Consider the following 17349-nt stretch of genomic DNA (forward strand, 5'->3'; position numbering starts at 1 on the left):
TAATTTTATGACGACGAATTTCGAAGCCTGGTATCATTTATTTCGATGGTACCAACAAATATTTCTTTTGTTTCGCTTTGGAAATAAAAACAAGATTGGAAAAGAAAAAAATGCATGTTTTGAAAGTATGCTTTTGTACCATTCGCGTTTTTACCATATTTTCACATGGAAGTGTCGTTAAACATAACGCTTTAAAAAACGATATTACAAATCATACTTTTTAGGTGGATCAAAAAGTGTTACTACAAATCAAGCTTTTTAAAGTAGATTATGATTAACTTAACCTTCATGCTTAATATGACTTAACTAATGCCGAAAGCGTGTTTCGTAAACCTATTCGATTTTAAAAGCGTTATTTGCAAACGCGAGTTGATGTAGTTTGAGAATAAAATTAGAGAAACACGATTTCTTTAATAATGGGGAAAATGACAGCCAATGACGTGTTTTGATAATTAATACCTGTCAAAGACATGCTGAGAACATTTGTTAATACTGAAAATATCTTTGGCGGGTATTAATTATCAAAACACGTCTTGGGCCGTCATTTTTCCTTAATAATGTAGGAGAAAAATCCTTGATTTGTTAACGGACTAACAAATTGGACAACGTATTAATTATCTAAACTTCTTAAACCCTTTATTTCGTAAAACCCAGAACCGGCGGAGCAGCAGCAATCTCTCTCTCTCTCTCTCTCTCTCTCTCTCTCTCTCTCTCTTCATACAGTTTCTTTCGTACAGTTTATAGTGAGGAGCCATTGTTTGATCTTGTGTCTCTCACGCCAACCCGAAATCCTCGAATTTATACTAATTATTATATAGAATATGGCGACGTTGAAGGAAGCTCAGACTGTGAAGTCTCTAAACAAATCTACCGGTTGCAGGCGATTTGTGGTAATCTCTCTAACAAGCCGTTTTTTTTTTTGTATGTGTTCGTTCTTATTTTCCCTTCATATCTTCCTTCGGTTTCTTAGCAACAGAATAGAAGTAAAGAGTATTATTATTTCCAGTGTTTTACACTTGTATTTGTCATTCTTTGATTTCTGATGATTGGCACATTGTATTAAAAGTGTTTGGAAATTGGATATTATGTGCAGTTCAAGACATTCTCTAAGCGCCTGGAGGAAATTGATGTCGATGTATTCCGAAATCTCGATCCTCTCAAGTCTGAGCCCTCCGATGGGTCCTCATTTTTCCGGGACTGTCTTGTGGAATGGAGGGTACTTTTTTTCTTTATGGTCTTTTATGGGTGAATTGGAAATTGTTTATTGTAATTGTAATAGTTGGGAAAATGCCTGAATTGGGAATTTGAGCTCTTGATAAAATCAAACAATGTGCTAAAAATGTAACAGGTCATTTGCATCAATTTAATGTCATGTGCAATAATAGAGATATTAGGACTTTTTTGCATCAATTCATCATACAGATTATGGGATGATGTACTACATCTCGAATTATTTAAATATGGATATGTTGGTTAACTTAGTATCTTTAAGTCATTATCTTTTTGTATACCTATGAAAATGTGTTTGTAAATTTTCGTGTACGTGTTGTGTCATGTCCTAATTTGGAGAAGATATTCGAGTTGCTTGTCCATATCCCTTGTATTCATGCCTATTTTCTTAGCTGGTAACATTGCATGTATGCTTAGTGCTTACATGTTAGGGAGTTCAGGCTTTTCACAAGAGTGAGATAGACTACTTTGTATTTTTGGTAGTGGCAGAATCAACCTGTAGTGCTCCGTTGGGCAGTGATTGAGTTCATGTTTGTTTGTTTTTTTATCGGCAAAAGATGAAATTTGATTAAAAATGGGAAAAGGGGAAGAGAATCCAACAAAAAATTGGATGAACACCACAAGAGCAAGCCCGAAACACCCAAGGGTCTACAACATAGTTTTAAAAATCGGCCGGTACGAACCGTATCGGCCGGTTCGTACTGGAATTTGAGGGTTCCGATTCGGATATAGGCCGGTATAACGGGGAGAGTGGAAATCACAGGTGAACCGGCAGATTTCCGATACGTATCGGTCTGTAATGGATTTTGTGAACCGGTTTGGGGAAAAACGTTTAGGAAGGAAAAATTTCGGTTCGGGAAAAGGGAGAGAAGAAAAAAAATTTCGGCCGGTTCGGGCAAGAAGGAAAAATTTCGGTCTGGGAAGAAGGAAAAAAAGAAAAAATTTCAGTTTGGGCAGGAAGGAAAATTTTCGGTCTGGGAAAAAGGAAAAGAAGAATCGGTTCGGGAAAAAGGGAAAAAAACGTTTCAGAATTTTAGCAAAACGTGGGCTTAACTGCAGTGTGTGCGCAAGGCTGAAATCCCGGATTTGCACCCCCCCTGCGCGAATAACTCGTGACGCGCACCCGGTTAATTGGTTTCCGAATCAGTTTTCCAAATTGCCGCCCATTTTCCTGAGCGCGCGAGACCTCTCCTTGAATCCTCTTTCACAAACCCACTAAAGTGCAAATTCATTTAAAGTAGATAGAAGTTTTGTAACTTACCAATGTGGGATTAGAGAAAAACACCATGTTTTACAAATACACATGTTGCAACATTATTCTCATATTTGTAAAATCTTATTGACTTGCGGGTTTTGATAAATTATCGGATATTTCACATGAAGAGAATGGGCTATTACATGTCTTAAAATTAATTAAAATGTGATAATTTAAGCCAATGTTGGGGGCAAAAGCCGCAAAAGTATATTTTTCAAGTTTTATACATGTTGCTGATGATTTTTAAAAATTCACGACCGCGACATCCGATTCCCACGACGTATCACCGATATGTCCCGATACCGATATACCGCGACCGATACCGCGACGGCGACTAATACCGCGATTTAAAACTATGGTCTACAGGGTCCATAATGATAAAAACAATAAAGGCCAACCCATACCCAAAATGAACAACGAAAAACCCGCACACCCAAACCCGGTCCACCCAAATCAGTCCTCAAACCCTAACCACTACAGCCACCATCACCGTACAAAACTTCAGAAAACAGCCTCGCCGTTAAGCCTAGCCGACTTCTCCCAGATGTAGAGTCCGGCGGCTGGATCCGGCCTACGAAAATGAGAACCAAAGCAATCAGGGCCATAGGACAACAGACCGCCCCCACAACTGACAAACCCAACTAAACCACAGCCTCACGATCTTCAACAACAGCAATCTAGCACGACGAGCTAACAGCCCCACGCCTGATTGAGAACTCCGAAAAGCCGCCGGCCGGACTTCGGCACACAAAAACGACAAGAGATCCCAGCCATGGGGGCCGCATCCACCTCACCAACACCGGATTGGAACCATCACCGATCAACATCGCCATCTTCTCTGATCATTTTTGAAAATATGACAAGAAACCTGCAAAAAAAAATATTAAAACAAATCCAAACCCTAGCCACCACTTCACACTGCTGCCGACCTTCAATCCCCGGGCCACCACATGAGCACAGAACCAAATCCACCAAATCCAAAACAGAGCTTCATCGCAAGATAGCCAATGTTGCCGGAAACCCGATGAAAACTGCCATCACCGGAAAACCCACAACTGTCACTCCAACGCCGACGAAAACCACCAGCAGCAGGGCCATCTTGGATGAAAACCGCCATCACCGGAAGACCCAGAGCCACAAACGCCGTTAGGCCGAACCGAAACTCACCCAAGAATGAGCTGGTTTGAGACCACGCGATCTACAACCCCAATGGCCTCGTGACCACACCTCGCCATTAGGCCTAACTGATTCCACCAAGTGTGTGAACCGACGGCAGATTGACGGCCAAAGACCAACGAAGCCGAGGGAGGCGAGGAAAGAGAGGAGACAAGGAAGGAGAAGCAGCCACTAGAGCCGAACCGTGAGCACTAAGGGAAGGGAAAAGAGAGATCCCGGGGGGAGGAGGGCAGGAGGCGGCGCCTCCCCCCCCCCCCCCCCCCCCCCCCGGCGGAGGAAAACTTAGTTTGGGAAAGGTAGAGAGAGAACGTAGAGAGAAGGCAGAGAGACTTTAAAGTTTGCCGTCATTGAGTTCATGTTTGTTTGTATACTTCAGCTTGCTAGTATGCTGGTACTAATGTTTGTTTTGTTAATGGTTATAGGATTTTGGGGTATTACGCTGATTTTGTTTTGGGCTTTAAATGGGGCAGTTTTTCACGTGAGCTTTGTCTATGTATTCTTGGTCAAACTTGATCCTTTGATGTGCTCATTTAAGTCTCCAAGTGTCTGATTAGTTGGCCGCCAAGTGATGCAAGAATTGTATATAGTTTAATTTTTTCCAGTGACTCGAGGCCGTGCTTAGCATTTATGTTAGGCATTGTAGGTTTCCATAAGTGGCTGTATTTGTGCTTTATGTTATCGTTGTTTCATGTTTGTTATCTTAGCAATTGTTCCAACTATCCTAGAATTTTTGTGCCCCAATATTATGTAGATCACAATCTACTTTTTTTTTTTAGATCAAAATTTGCCAGTTTTGATTTTTAGTCTCCTTGTCGCGCAATTCGTATAAATTTCTTTACTACCATGTAGGAATTAAACACTGCAAAGGATTTTATCACCTTTTATGAGGAAATGATGCCCTTGGTGCAAACATTACCCCAAATAATACTGCACAAAGAATTGATACCCTCAGAACTACTTTTGAGATTGCAAATGGGAGGGAGACCATCACTTGAGCCCATTCTCAGGTATCACAAGATTGCTTATGTTAATTTAGTGTGTTCACATTGATGTTTGACTTTTGAGAGTATGAATTGAAATCTTTTTTGAAACTCATGTTGTATATGTTTTTTTCTTACCGTCTCTTCTGTTGCTTGATTTTCAGACTAGATTATTAACTGCAAATGATTACTTAAAAATTATCCATCCTCATAGTTTATGTAGACTTAACGCTTACAAAAAAATATAGGTTTCGTGACTCGCATTATGGGGATTCTTTTTAGGTGGAAGTTCATAAACACCCCCTCAACTATCACTTTTTTCTCGTAAACACCCCTTCACATTTAAAGGCGCCCATGGAGACTCCCACCTATTGCCGTTACCCAAGTAACACCCTTTCGTCTCAGAACTATTTGTTGGGAGGTCACATGTAAGCAAATTGGGCATTTTTTTGGATAAAAATGCCCTTTGACAATCCATAGTCCACCATTGTCGCCACCACAATCTACAATCCACCACCACCAACTTCACCACCTCCACCATTGTCGCCACCACAATCCCAAACCACCGCCAGACACCAATCACCACCACCAAACCCCCCTCCCACACTCGGTCTCCAACAGTCACAACTATCATAAACCACAAATCACCAATTTCAGAAATCTCCAAAATCAAACCCTTACTCCAATTTCAGAAATCCCCGAAATCACCAAGTTGAATTTGTGAGAGACTGATCAAAGTAGATAATTTCAGGTGAGGAATGGGAATCTGTGCACGTCGGTAGCATTTTGGTTTGCCAGCAAGGCAGCAAGCATTGCTCTTTTCCTACCAAACCTATACATACATACATACAAGCATAGATAGATAGATACACAAAATACCCAAATTGATAATCAACAAAACCCATCACATTCCCCCATGAGTAACCAACCCTCTCCCCTCCTCCTGCTCATCGTAACCCTCATCAGAACCAACCAATTCTTCCAATTCGCGAAGGGAGGACGGAAGAGGATCCACATAACCGACGACCTCGACGACGTGGTCGATGACGAGGAAGACAAGGAATGGAAGCAGTGGGGGAAGAAACTGCTGCCCAAGTACGACCCTTCCCCCACCGACTTCTCCGGCATGGACTTGCCCCAGATCCGGCCAAAATGATGAAGTGCCAGTTTTGCCGGTGGCGATGGTGGTGGTCGCCGATCACCCTCCTCCTCCCCTTTCTTTCCCCCGGAGCGGTGGGGTAAATGATTTCAGGATTTTTTTTAAAAATCTTCCTTTAAGGGTATAATAAAAAAGGGTATCTTGGTCATTTCCGCCATTCCATTAACGGAGTTAGCATTTTTTTTGTTTCCAGTAGTTGAGGGGGTCTCCATGGGCGCTTTTAAATGTGAGGGGGTGTTTACGAGAAAAAGTGATAGTTGAGGGGGTGTTTATGTACTATCACCTTCTTTTTAATACATTATTTTTTGCGTGTGCATCTGCACGGTTACCCATAAAAGTCGAGCAATTTGGGACGAAGGGAGTAGATAATAACCGCCATGGGAAGCTTGAAAATAGTATGCTTCATGTCCTTCCTTGAGTGAAGGCTTGCCCAGTCTATCTCTTTGGTCGGAACCATAGGAGGTCTACAGATCCCATCTTTCAACAAAAAATACCTCAAAACTTGGGCTCAGTAAGGACGAAAAGAACAAATTATTGTGGGACTAGTCTTCAGCATAGGACAACACACATTGTTAAGTCTGTCCATTGAGGAGAGTCTGCCCAATATTACCATCCGAAGGTTATGGCCCATCTGGGAACATGGTGTGGGATCCAAACAACATTAGATCAAGTAACCGTGGAGAGTCCTAAGAGCATTCCAAGCTATTTTCACTGAGAATTGACCATGGTGACAGTGTTTCTTTGTCTAGGCTATCTCTAGTCATTATGATGGATTATATAGGACACTTTGGCTTGCAATCCTTAAGAACTCTGAACCCTGGACTACCCTATTCTTTTGGTTGTCTAGTCTTGACCCATTTTGTATTCGGTATTAACGCCATGTGATTAAAGCACATTGGTCTATTTCGTGCCAAAAGTGCAGCTTTTTTCACGTAAAAGTACATGGAGACCCCCTCAAGTTCTCAACTATCACTTTTTCCCGCTGCGGCCCCCTCACATTTAAAATCGCCCATACGGACTGCCTCTACTACCCAAGTGACACTCTTCCGTCTCAGAACCGTTTGTGATGAACCCCTAACCCATAAATCAGACAAAAATACCCTTGTGGCATTACATACATACACACACCCCTTTTAACCCTTCTCTTTCTCCTCTCCACCCTCTCTCCCCTTTACTCAATTCTAGAAATCAACCAAAAAAAAACTTGATTTTGCAGAAACTCATCCCCACTCCTAATTCTCTGAGCCCTAATAACGGACCGAATTCGACGGCGAGGAGTGGTGATTGTTATATTGCCAGAAGAGGAAGAGGAGGAGAGAGAAGAAGTGGTGTGACGGAGAAGCTCGATTCCGCCGCAGCAGACGAGCTGGCAAGCTACGTCCATCGGCAGAGTCGAAGTGGGTGCGGAGAGAGGAGGAAGTTGAGATGGAAACTGCACAGTATGGACTGAAATGTATATGGAGAGAGAGAGAGAGAGAGAGAGAGAGAGAGAGAGAGAGAGAGAGAGAGAGAGAGAGAGAGAGCACGCACAAATAATGGTATAATATAAAAGGGTATCTTGGTCATTGTTAGCATTTTTTTCGTTTCCAGTAGTTGAGGGGTTTGTATGGGCAATTTTAAATGTGAGCGGTCTTGGTGGGAAAAAGTGATAGTTGAGGGGTTCTCCATGTACTTTCACCATACATTAATTTCCTCTACTCATGCAGCAACCAAATCACATATTCATTTGTCACTTGACATATAGGATTTAAACAGTCCCAGTACATATAGTTTGCTATGGTTTGAACCTTTATCTTTACCAGTACCTTTCAGATCCATGCCCACACTATAACATGTGTTAATATCCAGACCATATGATTTTGCAGAGTAGGCTCCATTTGGTTATAGAAGCTTCCGTTGTGGTTAAAAGAATGTATTTTTGTTATGTCTTGAATGTGCTATATTTTTTTGTATCTTTTTTCTTTCAGTTTTAGTATATTACACTCCAATGCATAGCAAAATTTCGGTTAAAAGTGGGAGTCCTGTCACAGGTTGATAGCTGCCTTGTCTAGAGATCTTTTGGAGCACTTTCCCCTATGAGTTCCTTCTTAACTTAGATTGGTATATCATTACGATGTTACGCTGTTAAGCATAGTGTCTTATTCTTCCGCATATTTTTACATTTACTTTCATTTATTGTTAATGGTTTTGGTTGGTTTTTCATGTTGATTGTTATGGAAATTTCCTCTCCTTTGATTTTATAAATGAAAAGATAAAGTAGTTTTATGCGATTCTAGCGAAGTTGTTGCATATAGTTACGGTAGATATGGATTTCTCTTTGTTTAACATAATATTTTGCACTTGGACATAATGCCAGCTTTCTGCAACGAATAGTCGATTCTCTAGTATCTCTTCTCAAAAGTGGAGCTGATAGAGAACCAGAGATAATTGAGCAGGTATAAGCTAGAATGTTCGTGAACATAAGTTATTTGAATAATCATTGTGTTTGATGCTAAAAATTTGAGATTTGTGCTACAGATTTTCACATCATGGTCATATATCATGATGTATTTGCAGAAATATCTCGTCAGAGATGTTGTCAATGTTTTCAGGTTGGTGAATGCCACTTCAATTATCATTGTTCACTAGACAACGTAAATGTATATGTCAATTGATACAAAAGTGATCCTTTAATATTCTTTTGAAGTTAAGGAATGCAGGAAAAGGAGTAAGGAAATAACTTTGAATCATTTTCAATTCTATGATTTATCCAAAAAAGAATTTTTTGGGGTCAGGTTTGGGGTTTTTGGGTTTGTGTTTGATCACGTTAAACTACATACATTAGATATCCCCTAAAGAAGAATTAAGCGGCTGTTGGATGTGGGAAAAAAGGGAGAAACGAGTTAATGTTAAGATTATTAAGTTTCTGAATCATTTGAAGATATTTGTACAAAAGTATAACCATTTGAAATATTTCTTTAGTAAATGTTTGTTTTGTTCATGGTAGCGATTTCTGTGGCATGGACTCAGATCAAGAGTCATATCTTCAGAAGCTTAAATTTTAGGATACTGATGAGAGATATGTGTCCAAAAGTTGAGCATGAGTACTGGGAATCATGAACACAAACTTACATTGTGGATTTTACAATCTTCTTAGATCACATTATGATTAATTGGCAGATTTGCATAGCAAATAATCTTGTGAGGATCAAAGGTTTGTACACTTGGTGACTTGGATTAGTAATACTATCAATCAGAACAGTGGTATCTTCGTTTTTTTGATGGTCCCCTTATTTCTGTACTTTACGGAATTGAATCACCCTAGGAAATATCTCTTTGCATGGTCATTAATTTCTGTGGAGACTTGTATATATTTAGTCACTCATATGTGGTACTCTCTCTTTTGAAGGGTTACAGCTAAATTAAGATACTATCCCAAGAATTATGTCCAAGAATTTATGGCAGAGGCAGTGGCATTCTTGCTGAGAAATACAAAGATTGACCAGATTGAAGCTTGTGAGTCTTCACGGTGATCTTATACTTAAATAGTTTATGAATCCCTGGCTAAATGTAATTCCATTGGGGAGCATTGGTTTAGGTCAAAAGAACCAAAAGAAGAAGAAGTCGTCGTCTTAAATTAAATAGAATGAAACATCTTACTACAAACTGGTACAGCTATGAAATTAAGAATTCTGGATTTATAGAAACATGATCTGCAACAAAAAAGTATGCTCTTTGGAAGAGTTGTCCGTTCCCTAGAAGGTTTTATTGAGGCTGCTGAGGTGAAGTCAGTGCCTTAGAAATCTACCCTTAATGAAATGATTGTTATCATTTTAAAGACCATAAAGCTCAAAGGCAGGAAATTGGTGATTAGCCGGAATACTCCTGATGACCAAAGACCATAAACCATATGCTACGATGTATGCAATCATATTCGATTGCAATCGTGCTAGCATCCTAGTTTCTTATAAAACCGTTGAACTAGAGTCAAATTAACTTGAATATAATTTTCTGAAGCCGTAAGGCTGACCATGTGAAATTTCAAAAAAAAAAATTAATCCCATTCATGCCACCCTTTGCGTGTTCCATATTATTTGCCATTATCTAAATTATTTTCTTTAATTTGCTTTGCTCTTATTTGCCCTTCTACACATGCTCACACTCTTCTTTGTTGGCCATGGAGTCAGCTTTGCTCACATATCTTGTCTTTAAATTTTATGTGGAAGTATGTCAATGCACAGACAGCATCTGCTGTTAATCTCTGAGTTAAACAGGTATTAGAAGAGTCATGGTTGAAGTTGCAAAGAAGCCACTGGTAGTCAGAAAATCTGGTGTCAGTGCTTTACTATGGTATGTTATGAGAGGAACTTCATCAAAGTTGCATTCAAGAGCTGAGCAAGTGTTGCGATTACTTGTGCGCAGCTCAATACTTGGCATTGGTGATAAATTTGCCCAAGGCAAGCTCTTTTTGTTCACATGTGGTGTTTATACATTTCTATTATATGTTTTAACTTCCTGCTGCATACTAAACTAATTTTTTCCTTGTTATTCATTTAATCTCAGGATTACTCCCTCTGTCCTGAACTATATATCCAATTCTTGAGAATCGTTTTTGTTAAGGGGCCCAAAGAATTGCTCTTAAGAAGTTCAACGATTCAAAACTACCATGGAGAGTTTTTTTTTTTTTTTTAATTTTTTAAAGTTTCACTTGAATTCAAAAAGATGAGGGCAATAATAGAGTTTTATAGGTTTCAGCACTTTTGACTTTTCAAGATGGACAACGAACAAATGAAGAAGTGGACAGATAATTTGGGACGGAGGATTAGTTGCCAAAATAGTTTTGCTGTATCCATGTTTGATTTGGACGCATTTCCTTATTTTTTTTCCTGTAAAAGAGTTGTTTTCTAAATCAAGCTTTGGCGGCTGTTCATATTAGGAGCAGTTTACCATGACTAGTCCCAATTCCAATTTTGTTTATTAATATGTTGAAAGTCGTCATTGACTTGCACCTCGGAACGTACATGATTAAAATCATCAAGTTTTATGAATTTTGCCAAAAATTGTATTTACTTTGTTCTGAATGCTCTCTCTCTCTCTCTCTCTCTCTCTCTCTCTCTCTCTCTCTCTCTCTCTCTCGGTGTGGTGTGTTTGGGCAGGCTCCCAATCTGTTCTTGAAGTTGTAAGTGCTAGCTTCCAAAGGATATTTGAGGAGCTTGAGCCTACAGTGTTGAATTTGATAAGGGGTTGTTTATATGAGGAAATTAGGGCCGCTTTATCTAGTGGATTATCATTGCACCTCAGTCACCTGTTGTCGCTGCTAATTTCTACCGTTCAGATTGATTATATCTGGAAAACCGAAGGTGGGCTATCAAGTAGTTCTGATTTGTTTGTGCTTTTAATGGTTTTATGGTATGTTGCCTAGATGTTAGTGTGCATATTACACTAAGAATTAATTGTTCTTTTTATATACAGATTACCAATTGATGCTTCAAGTAGCTGGGATGCTAATGCAGAAGGCAGAAGACAAATCTTTTGAAGTTGTTGATAAGCTTCTACAATTGATGCTCTGCATTCTTGATGGGCTCCATTTAGCTGATAACGTCGCAGTTATTTCCATTGTTTCTGTGCAATGGGCTCTTGTATTTAAGTTGAGCAAGTCAAGGTATTGCCTTCATAATGGTTTTTGTTTTCATTCCATGGGACTCCCTTCCTTGTTTATTTATTTCTTCCTGCCGTTTGTAGTCTGTCAGCAATTATTCGGTACTGTCTTTGACATGTATGACTTGGTTTTCAGTTTGCTGACTTTTATCCAACAACTGCTACTAAAAGATCCCCGCATAGTCCATGCATTCAGATGTAATATTATAAGGTATTTTTTGTACTTTTTCTGCAATGTACCGGATGCTTGTCTAATTTCTCTTCAAAGATACTAATGATCTTGGCCTTTCAAATTTGATTCCAGTGCATTATATGATATTATAGAAACTTCAAAGGAAGAAGTTATTCTTTTGCTACTTATCTTCTGTGAAAGAATGCAAGTTCAAGTTCAAAGCCCCAGCTTTCTAGATGGAGCATCTAGAGAACAGGTTTCAAGGATTTGCAGTCACTTGCAGGTTGATATTAGCTACTGGATTGAGATTATCTATGAAATTGTGCATGGTGATTCATCAGTCATTCAACTTCAGGAGAGTGAATTGGCTTTGGTGTGGGGAATCATTAGCTATTATCCTTATCTGAAAGACATCCAAGCAAACTCCTTATTACTTGATTTTGTGGATGCACTCGATCAGCTTCTTGTGATTGATGCTGGTAAGTCATGTCATCCTGTTTAACTTAGACACTGACACAACATTCTATGGAGAAGTGAATGTAGTGTGGTAAGCTGTCTCCACTCCCCATGAGCTTATAGATGTGAAATAAATAAGTACCCATTGAGTTGTTAGCTATGAAGCACCGACACCTCTAGAGGTCGAGGTATCGCAGTGTCGGACACGGAGACACCACGGGGACACATACGGGACACGCCACGTGGTGTGTCCCATAATTTAATTTGAATTTTTCATGGGGACACCGCGGGGACACGGCTGGGGACACGGCAGGGGCCAAACTGCAATTTTTTTAAAAAATTTGGGGGCCAAACTGTAATTTTTTTTAAAAAAAATTTGGGGCCAAATTATAATATTTTTAAAATTTTTGGGTGCCAAACTATAATTATTTATTTATTTATTTATATACACGTGGCGTGTCCCCCGCCGTGTCCGTGTCCCCATTTTTTTAGAATTCCCGTGTCCCGGTGTCGGTTTCGGTGCATCATAGGTTGTTAGGAATCACCAGCCTTCATTTTTTGATATTGAAAAAGATTTATATTCGTCTTCTATGAACTTGTTATAGTTTTGAGTCAACTTTTGGTTATTAGATCATTTCGACGAGAGAAAAGCGAGAAGTAAAATTTTTGGCTAAAAGCTAAAAAAAGTTCTTTAAAGATGAAAATAAGCCAAAACAGCCAGTCTTTTAAGTTTTTTTTTTTGTCTGAACTGGACCTTTTTCAAGTTTGGACCATATATTTCTACTTTTTTGATTCCTCTCTAGTGACGAATCCATTAATCCATAAAATGTTGACAAAATGTTGAAAAAGGTTCACCAATGACGGAAAATTGTCCAAAAAAATTCAAGAAGTTAGTAGCAGCCAGAAAGAGGCTTTAGTAAATCAACCCTTTTGTAGTTTTAGTTTGAATTGGCTTTTGAATAATTTTTTTTTTTTTTGCGATTAAATTAGCTGTTGAGGAATTTTGAAATTGCTTATGCTTTGTTCGGTTGATGATTTGGGAAAATTTGGAAAGGATTTTTGGGGTAATGAGTGGAGAGTGAAATTAGGATAATAATTGGAGATATGGGTAATGAATGGAGAGAGATAGAAAGGTTTTTGGGTTAATGAGTGGAGAGAGAAATTAGGATAATAATTGATGATTAGAGAGAGAGAGAAATGAGGGTAATGATTAGAGAGAGAGAGAGAGAGAGAGAGAGAGAGAGATTTGCTACCTCTACTCAACTCGTTGAAACCCGCCCATTTGCTACCTCTACCCAAAATTTATTGTACGAATAAGTTCGCTAGATGCATTTTGACTTTGGTTTCTTTGTTTCAAGTTTTACTGTATAGGCCTTTTATTTGTTTTGTGGCTTTAAAACTCTGTTATGTATAGGTCCTGGGATTACTGGTTGAAGTAACGGGGGAAGATTTGAAGGAAGAATATATCAAACGTGTGTTACCAGTAATGACAAGCATTTTTCAGTCGGCTGTCGATGTTTTGAAAAATAGGCAGCTGGGTGTCTCTGTTGAAGCTACAGATTGCTCTTGGAAAGGGGCATACTACTCATTGATTTTGTTGGAGAAGATACTGCATCAATTTCATGGTTTGTGCCTAGCAGGGCATCTTGAGGTATAAACCTATTCATTACATCTGTATGGATGTGCATGGTTGAGTACGTCTGTATTGTATGCTCAAATATTCACAACATGCGAAACATAGTTCTTCAAAGCCTGGTTGAGTGCTCATAAATATGTCAGTTGGGCTGGCATTTTAGAAGGTTTAGTTGGTTGATTATGGTTGTCAAATATTTCAGTGGCATCACCTTATCATGAATCATGAATTATTGGCAAATAAATTGCAGTAGGATGCTCTGGTTAATTATTTTTGTGAGAAACAACCATTATGTTAAAGAGAGGCATCAAGGGAATGCTCTGGGTAATTATGAAGCATGTTCCTCCCCAATCAAGCGAGCTTTCATGCTATTCACAATTCTTCTTCTTGTAGCATCAATTCCAAAATCCGTATATTTCTTCTGTCTTTTGAGTTGTTGGGGAGCCTTAACTTGATTTGCCAATTTGTCTCTTTTTCACAACTATCTGGTCTAAAAGCTTAAATTGTAAATGTAATGGATCTAACAGCATGTACATAAATATGTATATGGATCTAACGGTATTCATTTATTTTTCTATGATTTATCAATTAACAGGATATGTGGGAAACAATTTGTGAGCTTCTGTTGCACCCACATGTATGGTTGCGTGGTGTATTGAACCGCTTGGTGGCCTTTTACTTTGCCTCTGTGTATCAGGCCGACAGAGCGAACCACGAGAAGTCATTAGGAACATTTTTTCTAATGACACCAAGTAGGCTTTTTCTCGTAGCTGTTTCTCTCTGCTGCCAACTAAAGGCTCTGCTAATGGATGGTGCAGCCAGCACCTTAATTACACAAAACCTCGCCTCAACGATTTGTGCTCTGCACTCTTTCTTTGTACCAAACGAATTGGTTGGTGGCGACAGTACATGGTCAACCCTAGAACACCATGAGCAAAGTCGTTTCCTTGAAGCTTTCCAGGTTCTTGATTCATTAAAAGGAAGAAGTATGTTTGCATCCCTTACATCTGGTTACGATAATCAAATTGCGGAAGAAAATGGCGATTGTCACTCTTTGCTGGTCTATTACTTGCTCAAGAGAATGGGAAAGATTGCCCTTCAGACGGAGGCTGTTCAGGTGAGCCTGTTCACCTGAGTAGTATTATTACTTTGGTGCCTAATTGAGTGCATTTGTGACAATTTCTGATGTCTTGTCCTACTTATATGCAGATGAAAATCATTTTCAATGTTTTTGAGTTGATCTCGCCAAAAATCATCAATCCGGTTTCTTCACAAATTGGCGACGTCCGGGGATATGCATATCAACTGTTGTTACCATTGTACAAAGTTTGTGAAGGATATGCTGGGAAAGTTATCTCAGGTGAGTTCTGATTGTGCACCAAGTCTGACTGGGTGGGTGGGTGGGTGGGTGGGGGTGTGAGATTTGGCCCATTTGGGACCCTCCCGGCTCCTATTGATTCTCTCAAACTCAGCCTCTAAAATAAATTGCTTTTATAATACAAATGACAACCAAGTAGTACTCATTGATGTACTTCTAAATTCAAGCATTTTTTTGGGGTGGGTAAGTTGAAGTTTATTCGGATAAAAAAAAAAAGTTAAAGTTTATTGAAACAAACCCGCGCATTACAGGTGCAAAGGGGCATACCCCAGATCATTACAAAAAGCAGAACAATTATACCAAGGCATACAAAGCCACTCTACTGGGAAAAAAAAAAAACACATTCAGCCAGAGACAAAACTAGCTCCTTGGACCAAAAACCCTATGGCTAATAGCCCATTTGCAGCAGATGAGTCGGTTGAGATCAGACCTCCTGATGGACCTCCAAGAGCTAATCAAAGCTCGAACATCATTCTCGATCTTTGCAATTAGCTGGTGCAGAGAAAGGCTTACCCTTTGAAAAATTTGATTGTTTCTCTGTCTCCAAACATGGTACATACAAGCGGAGAGGGAGAGCTTGTATACCAGGTCCTGGAAAGAAATACCTCCGTTATGTAGAGCAGCCCAACCAACTTCATCATTAAGACCCAAAACAGATCTAGTCACACCATTCTTTTGCAAAAAGAAGGCCCAAATTGCTGAAGAAAAGGGGAAAGCAAAGAACAAATGATCATGGTTTTCAATCCCATGATCACAGAGACAACAGTTAGGATCACAGATAACCCCCCATTGGCATAATCTGTCCCTAGTTGAGAGTCTTCTAAGCATAATCAACCATTGGATTACAGATTATTACATTTTGATGAAATGAATGGTGAGTTCCATCAAACGCGTGCCAGACCTTATAAATTTGAGCTCACCTGTTAGAAAAAGGTGAAGTTTAAGGTGATCCCCGTGCAGTTAAACCATTGTTTGGATTGTAGAAGATATGACAGCTGTAGTATTTGGTAAGAGTTGGTTTTTAGTTAGCTGTGAAGTGCCAGAGTACAAAATTGGCAACATAGGATATGCTATGGGCATATTGAGAAGTTAATGTGTTTTTTCCCCCGGTTGCCTCCCAAGAAAAAAAGGGGGGAAAAACCAAAACTAGCCATATAGGATCCACAAAAAAACAAGGGAAAAACAGATGATGAATTTGATTTTAACTAGCCCTGCAGTTATTCTGTTTGTTCTATAATAATATTTGCACATTCTTTTATATAATTTTAATATGCTTGATGAATTTGTTTTCTATTATTTCAGATGACATGAAGAAGTTAGCGCAAGAAGCTCTTGAATGTATTAGAGATACATTAGGGATGAATAATTTCGCACCAATTTACACCCGCATCCGAAAAAATCTCAAGGAGAAGAGGGATAGGAGGAAGCACAGGGAAAAGCTGATGCCGGTGGTCAACCCCATGCGAAATGCCAAAAGGAAGCGAAGGATTGCAGATAAGAATCGAGCCAACAATAAACGAAAAGTAGTGACGATGAAGATAATAAAATGGAGGCATTAGCAAAATCATTTTTTCACAATGTTGTGCCTTCATAATCAGTTTGACTAGAAGCCTTACTTTGTTCGTCACTTGGCTACCCCTTTACAGGATTGCCTTCATTTCCTCATTTGGTGTTCTGTGCAGAGATATGTATCATAGGCTTCGGTGTTTCACTTTCCCTCGGAACAGGCAAGTTCATGAAATTTGGCTGAGGATTCTAGTTTTGTAACAGGGTAAATGCAAAATGGCCTCTTTTGCGTGATTTTGATGAAGAGAGATTTCATATGTTTATATAGTTCATGTGCAAAGTTGTGCGGTGTTTGTCTCCCTCCTCAGTGAGGTTTTCTTATCTCCTCTTATATAATGCAAAGTAACACTCAATTTGATATGAATTTGGGTAAAGAACTGAAGGTGGATTTTGGAAGATTTTACTCGGATTTCAAATTTGGTTCAGAGTTCAAGGGCTAGAGATGCTCAGATCCTCCCAATTTTTCTCTCCCAACATTGAGGCAATCCAACAGCTCAAAGGCAGCCACAACGATTGATTTTGAGATCCTGGTCCGTAAAATACAAAATAAATTATTTTTTTTGTATCATACAAAATTAAGTATTTTGAATTAGTGAATGAGAACTCAATTGACTTGTTACCAAATTAAGTCTTGGTACCATCGGTTCATGTTAACAAACTAGCATCTTGCCCATGCCTGAAGGCACAACCGAACATAATTAGATTTC

The 17349-nt window shown here is 39.2% G+C and overlaps 3 protein-coding genes across 3 annotated transcripts; all 3 read left to right on the forward strand.

The window, feature by feature from the left end:
* Positions 1 to 653: 653 nt before the first annotated feature.
* Positions 654 to 10313, forward strand: LOC131299767 (uncharacterized). Its single transcript, XM_058325343.1, has 7 exons — positions 654 to 890; positions 1094 to 1216; positions 4511 to 4668; positions 8157 to 8235; positions 8318 to 8391; positions 9189 to 9295; positions 10054 to 10313. Exons 1-7 carry the CDS (start codon positions 822 to 824, stop codon positions 10311 to 10313), a joined length of 870 nt encoding a protein of 289 aa, XP_058181326.1. The 5' UTR covers positions 654 to 821.
* Positions 10314 to 10890: 577 nt separating this feature from the next.
* On the forward strand, positions 10891 to 12147 carry LOC131302033 (uncharacterized). The gene is made up of 4 exons (XM_058328603.1): positions 10891 to 11139; positions 11252 to 11441; positions 11574 to 11648; positions 11742 to 12147. The coding sequence occupies exons 2-4, from the start codon at positions 11263 to 11265 to the stop codon at positions 12109 to 12111; spliced, it is 624 nt and encodes a 207-aa protein (XP_058184586.1). The 5' UTR covers positions 10891 to 11139; positions 11252 to 11262; the 3' UTR covers positions 12112 to 12147.
* A 1313-nt stretch (positions 12148 to 13460) lies between these two features.
* On the forward strand, positions 13461 to 16907 carry LOC131302032 (uncharacterized). The gene is made up of 4 exons (XM_058328602.1): positions 13461 to 13716; positions 14294 to 14815; positions 14908 to 15058; positions 16379 to 16907. The coding sequence occupies exons 1-4, from the start codon at positions 13552 to 13554 to the stop codon at positions 16633 to 16635; spliced, it is 1095 nt and encodes a 364-aa protein (XP_058184585.1). The 5' UTR covers positions 13461 to 13551; the 3' UTR covers positions 16636 to 16907.
* Positions 16908 to 17349: the final 442 nt, after the last annotated feature.

This window comes from Rhododendron vialii, chromosome 9a, assembly GCF_030253575.1.
Source record: "Rhododendron vialii isolate Sample 1 chromosome 9a, ASM3025357v1".
In the NCBI taxonomy this organism is placed as follows: Eukaryota; Viridiplantae; Streptophyta; class Magnoliopsida; order Ericales; family Ericaceae; genus Rhododendron; species Rhododendron vialii.

Coding starts and splice junctions, on each gene's coding strand:
- LOC131299767 (XM_058325343.1), top strand. CDS start 822: ATGGCGACGTTGAAGGAAGCTCAGACTGTGAAGTCTCTAAACAAATCT. Junction 891..1,093: donor CCGGTTGCAGGCGATTTGTG/GTAATCTCTCTA, acceptor TATTATGTGCAG/TTCAAGACATTCTCTAAGCG. Junction 9,296..10,053: donor GATTGACCAGATTGAAGCTT/GTGAGTCTTCAC, acceptor TGAGTTAAACAG/GTATTAGAAGAGTCATGGTT.
- LOC131302033 (XM_058328603.1), top strand. CDS start 11,263: ATGCTTCAAGTAGCTGGGATGCTAATGCAGAAGGCAGAAGACAAATCT. Junction 11,442..11,573: donor TTTAAGTTGAGCAAGTCAAG/GTATTGCCTTCA, acceptor CTTGGTTTTCAG/TTTGCTGACTTTTATCCAAC. Junction 11,649..11,741: donor TTCAGATGTAATATTATAAG/GTATTTTTTGTA, acceptor ATTTGATTCCAG/TGCATTATATGATATTATAG.
- LOC131302032 (XM_058328602.1), top strand. CDS start 13,552: ATGACAAGCATTTTTCAGTCGGCTGTCGATGTTTTGAAAAATAGGCAG. Junction 14,816..14,907: donor TTCAGACGGAGGCTGTTCAG/GTGAGCCTGTTC, acceptor ACTTATATGCAG/ATGAAAATCATTTTCAATGT. Junction 15,059..16,378: donor TGCTGGGAAAGTTATCTCAG/GTGAGTTCTGAT, acceptor CTATTATTTCAG/ATGACATGAAGAAGTTAGCG.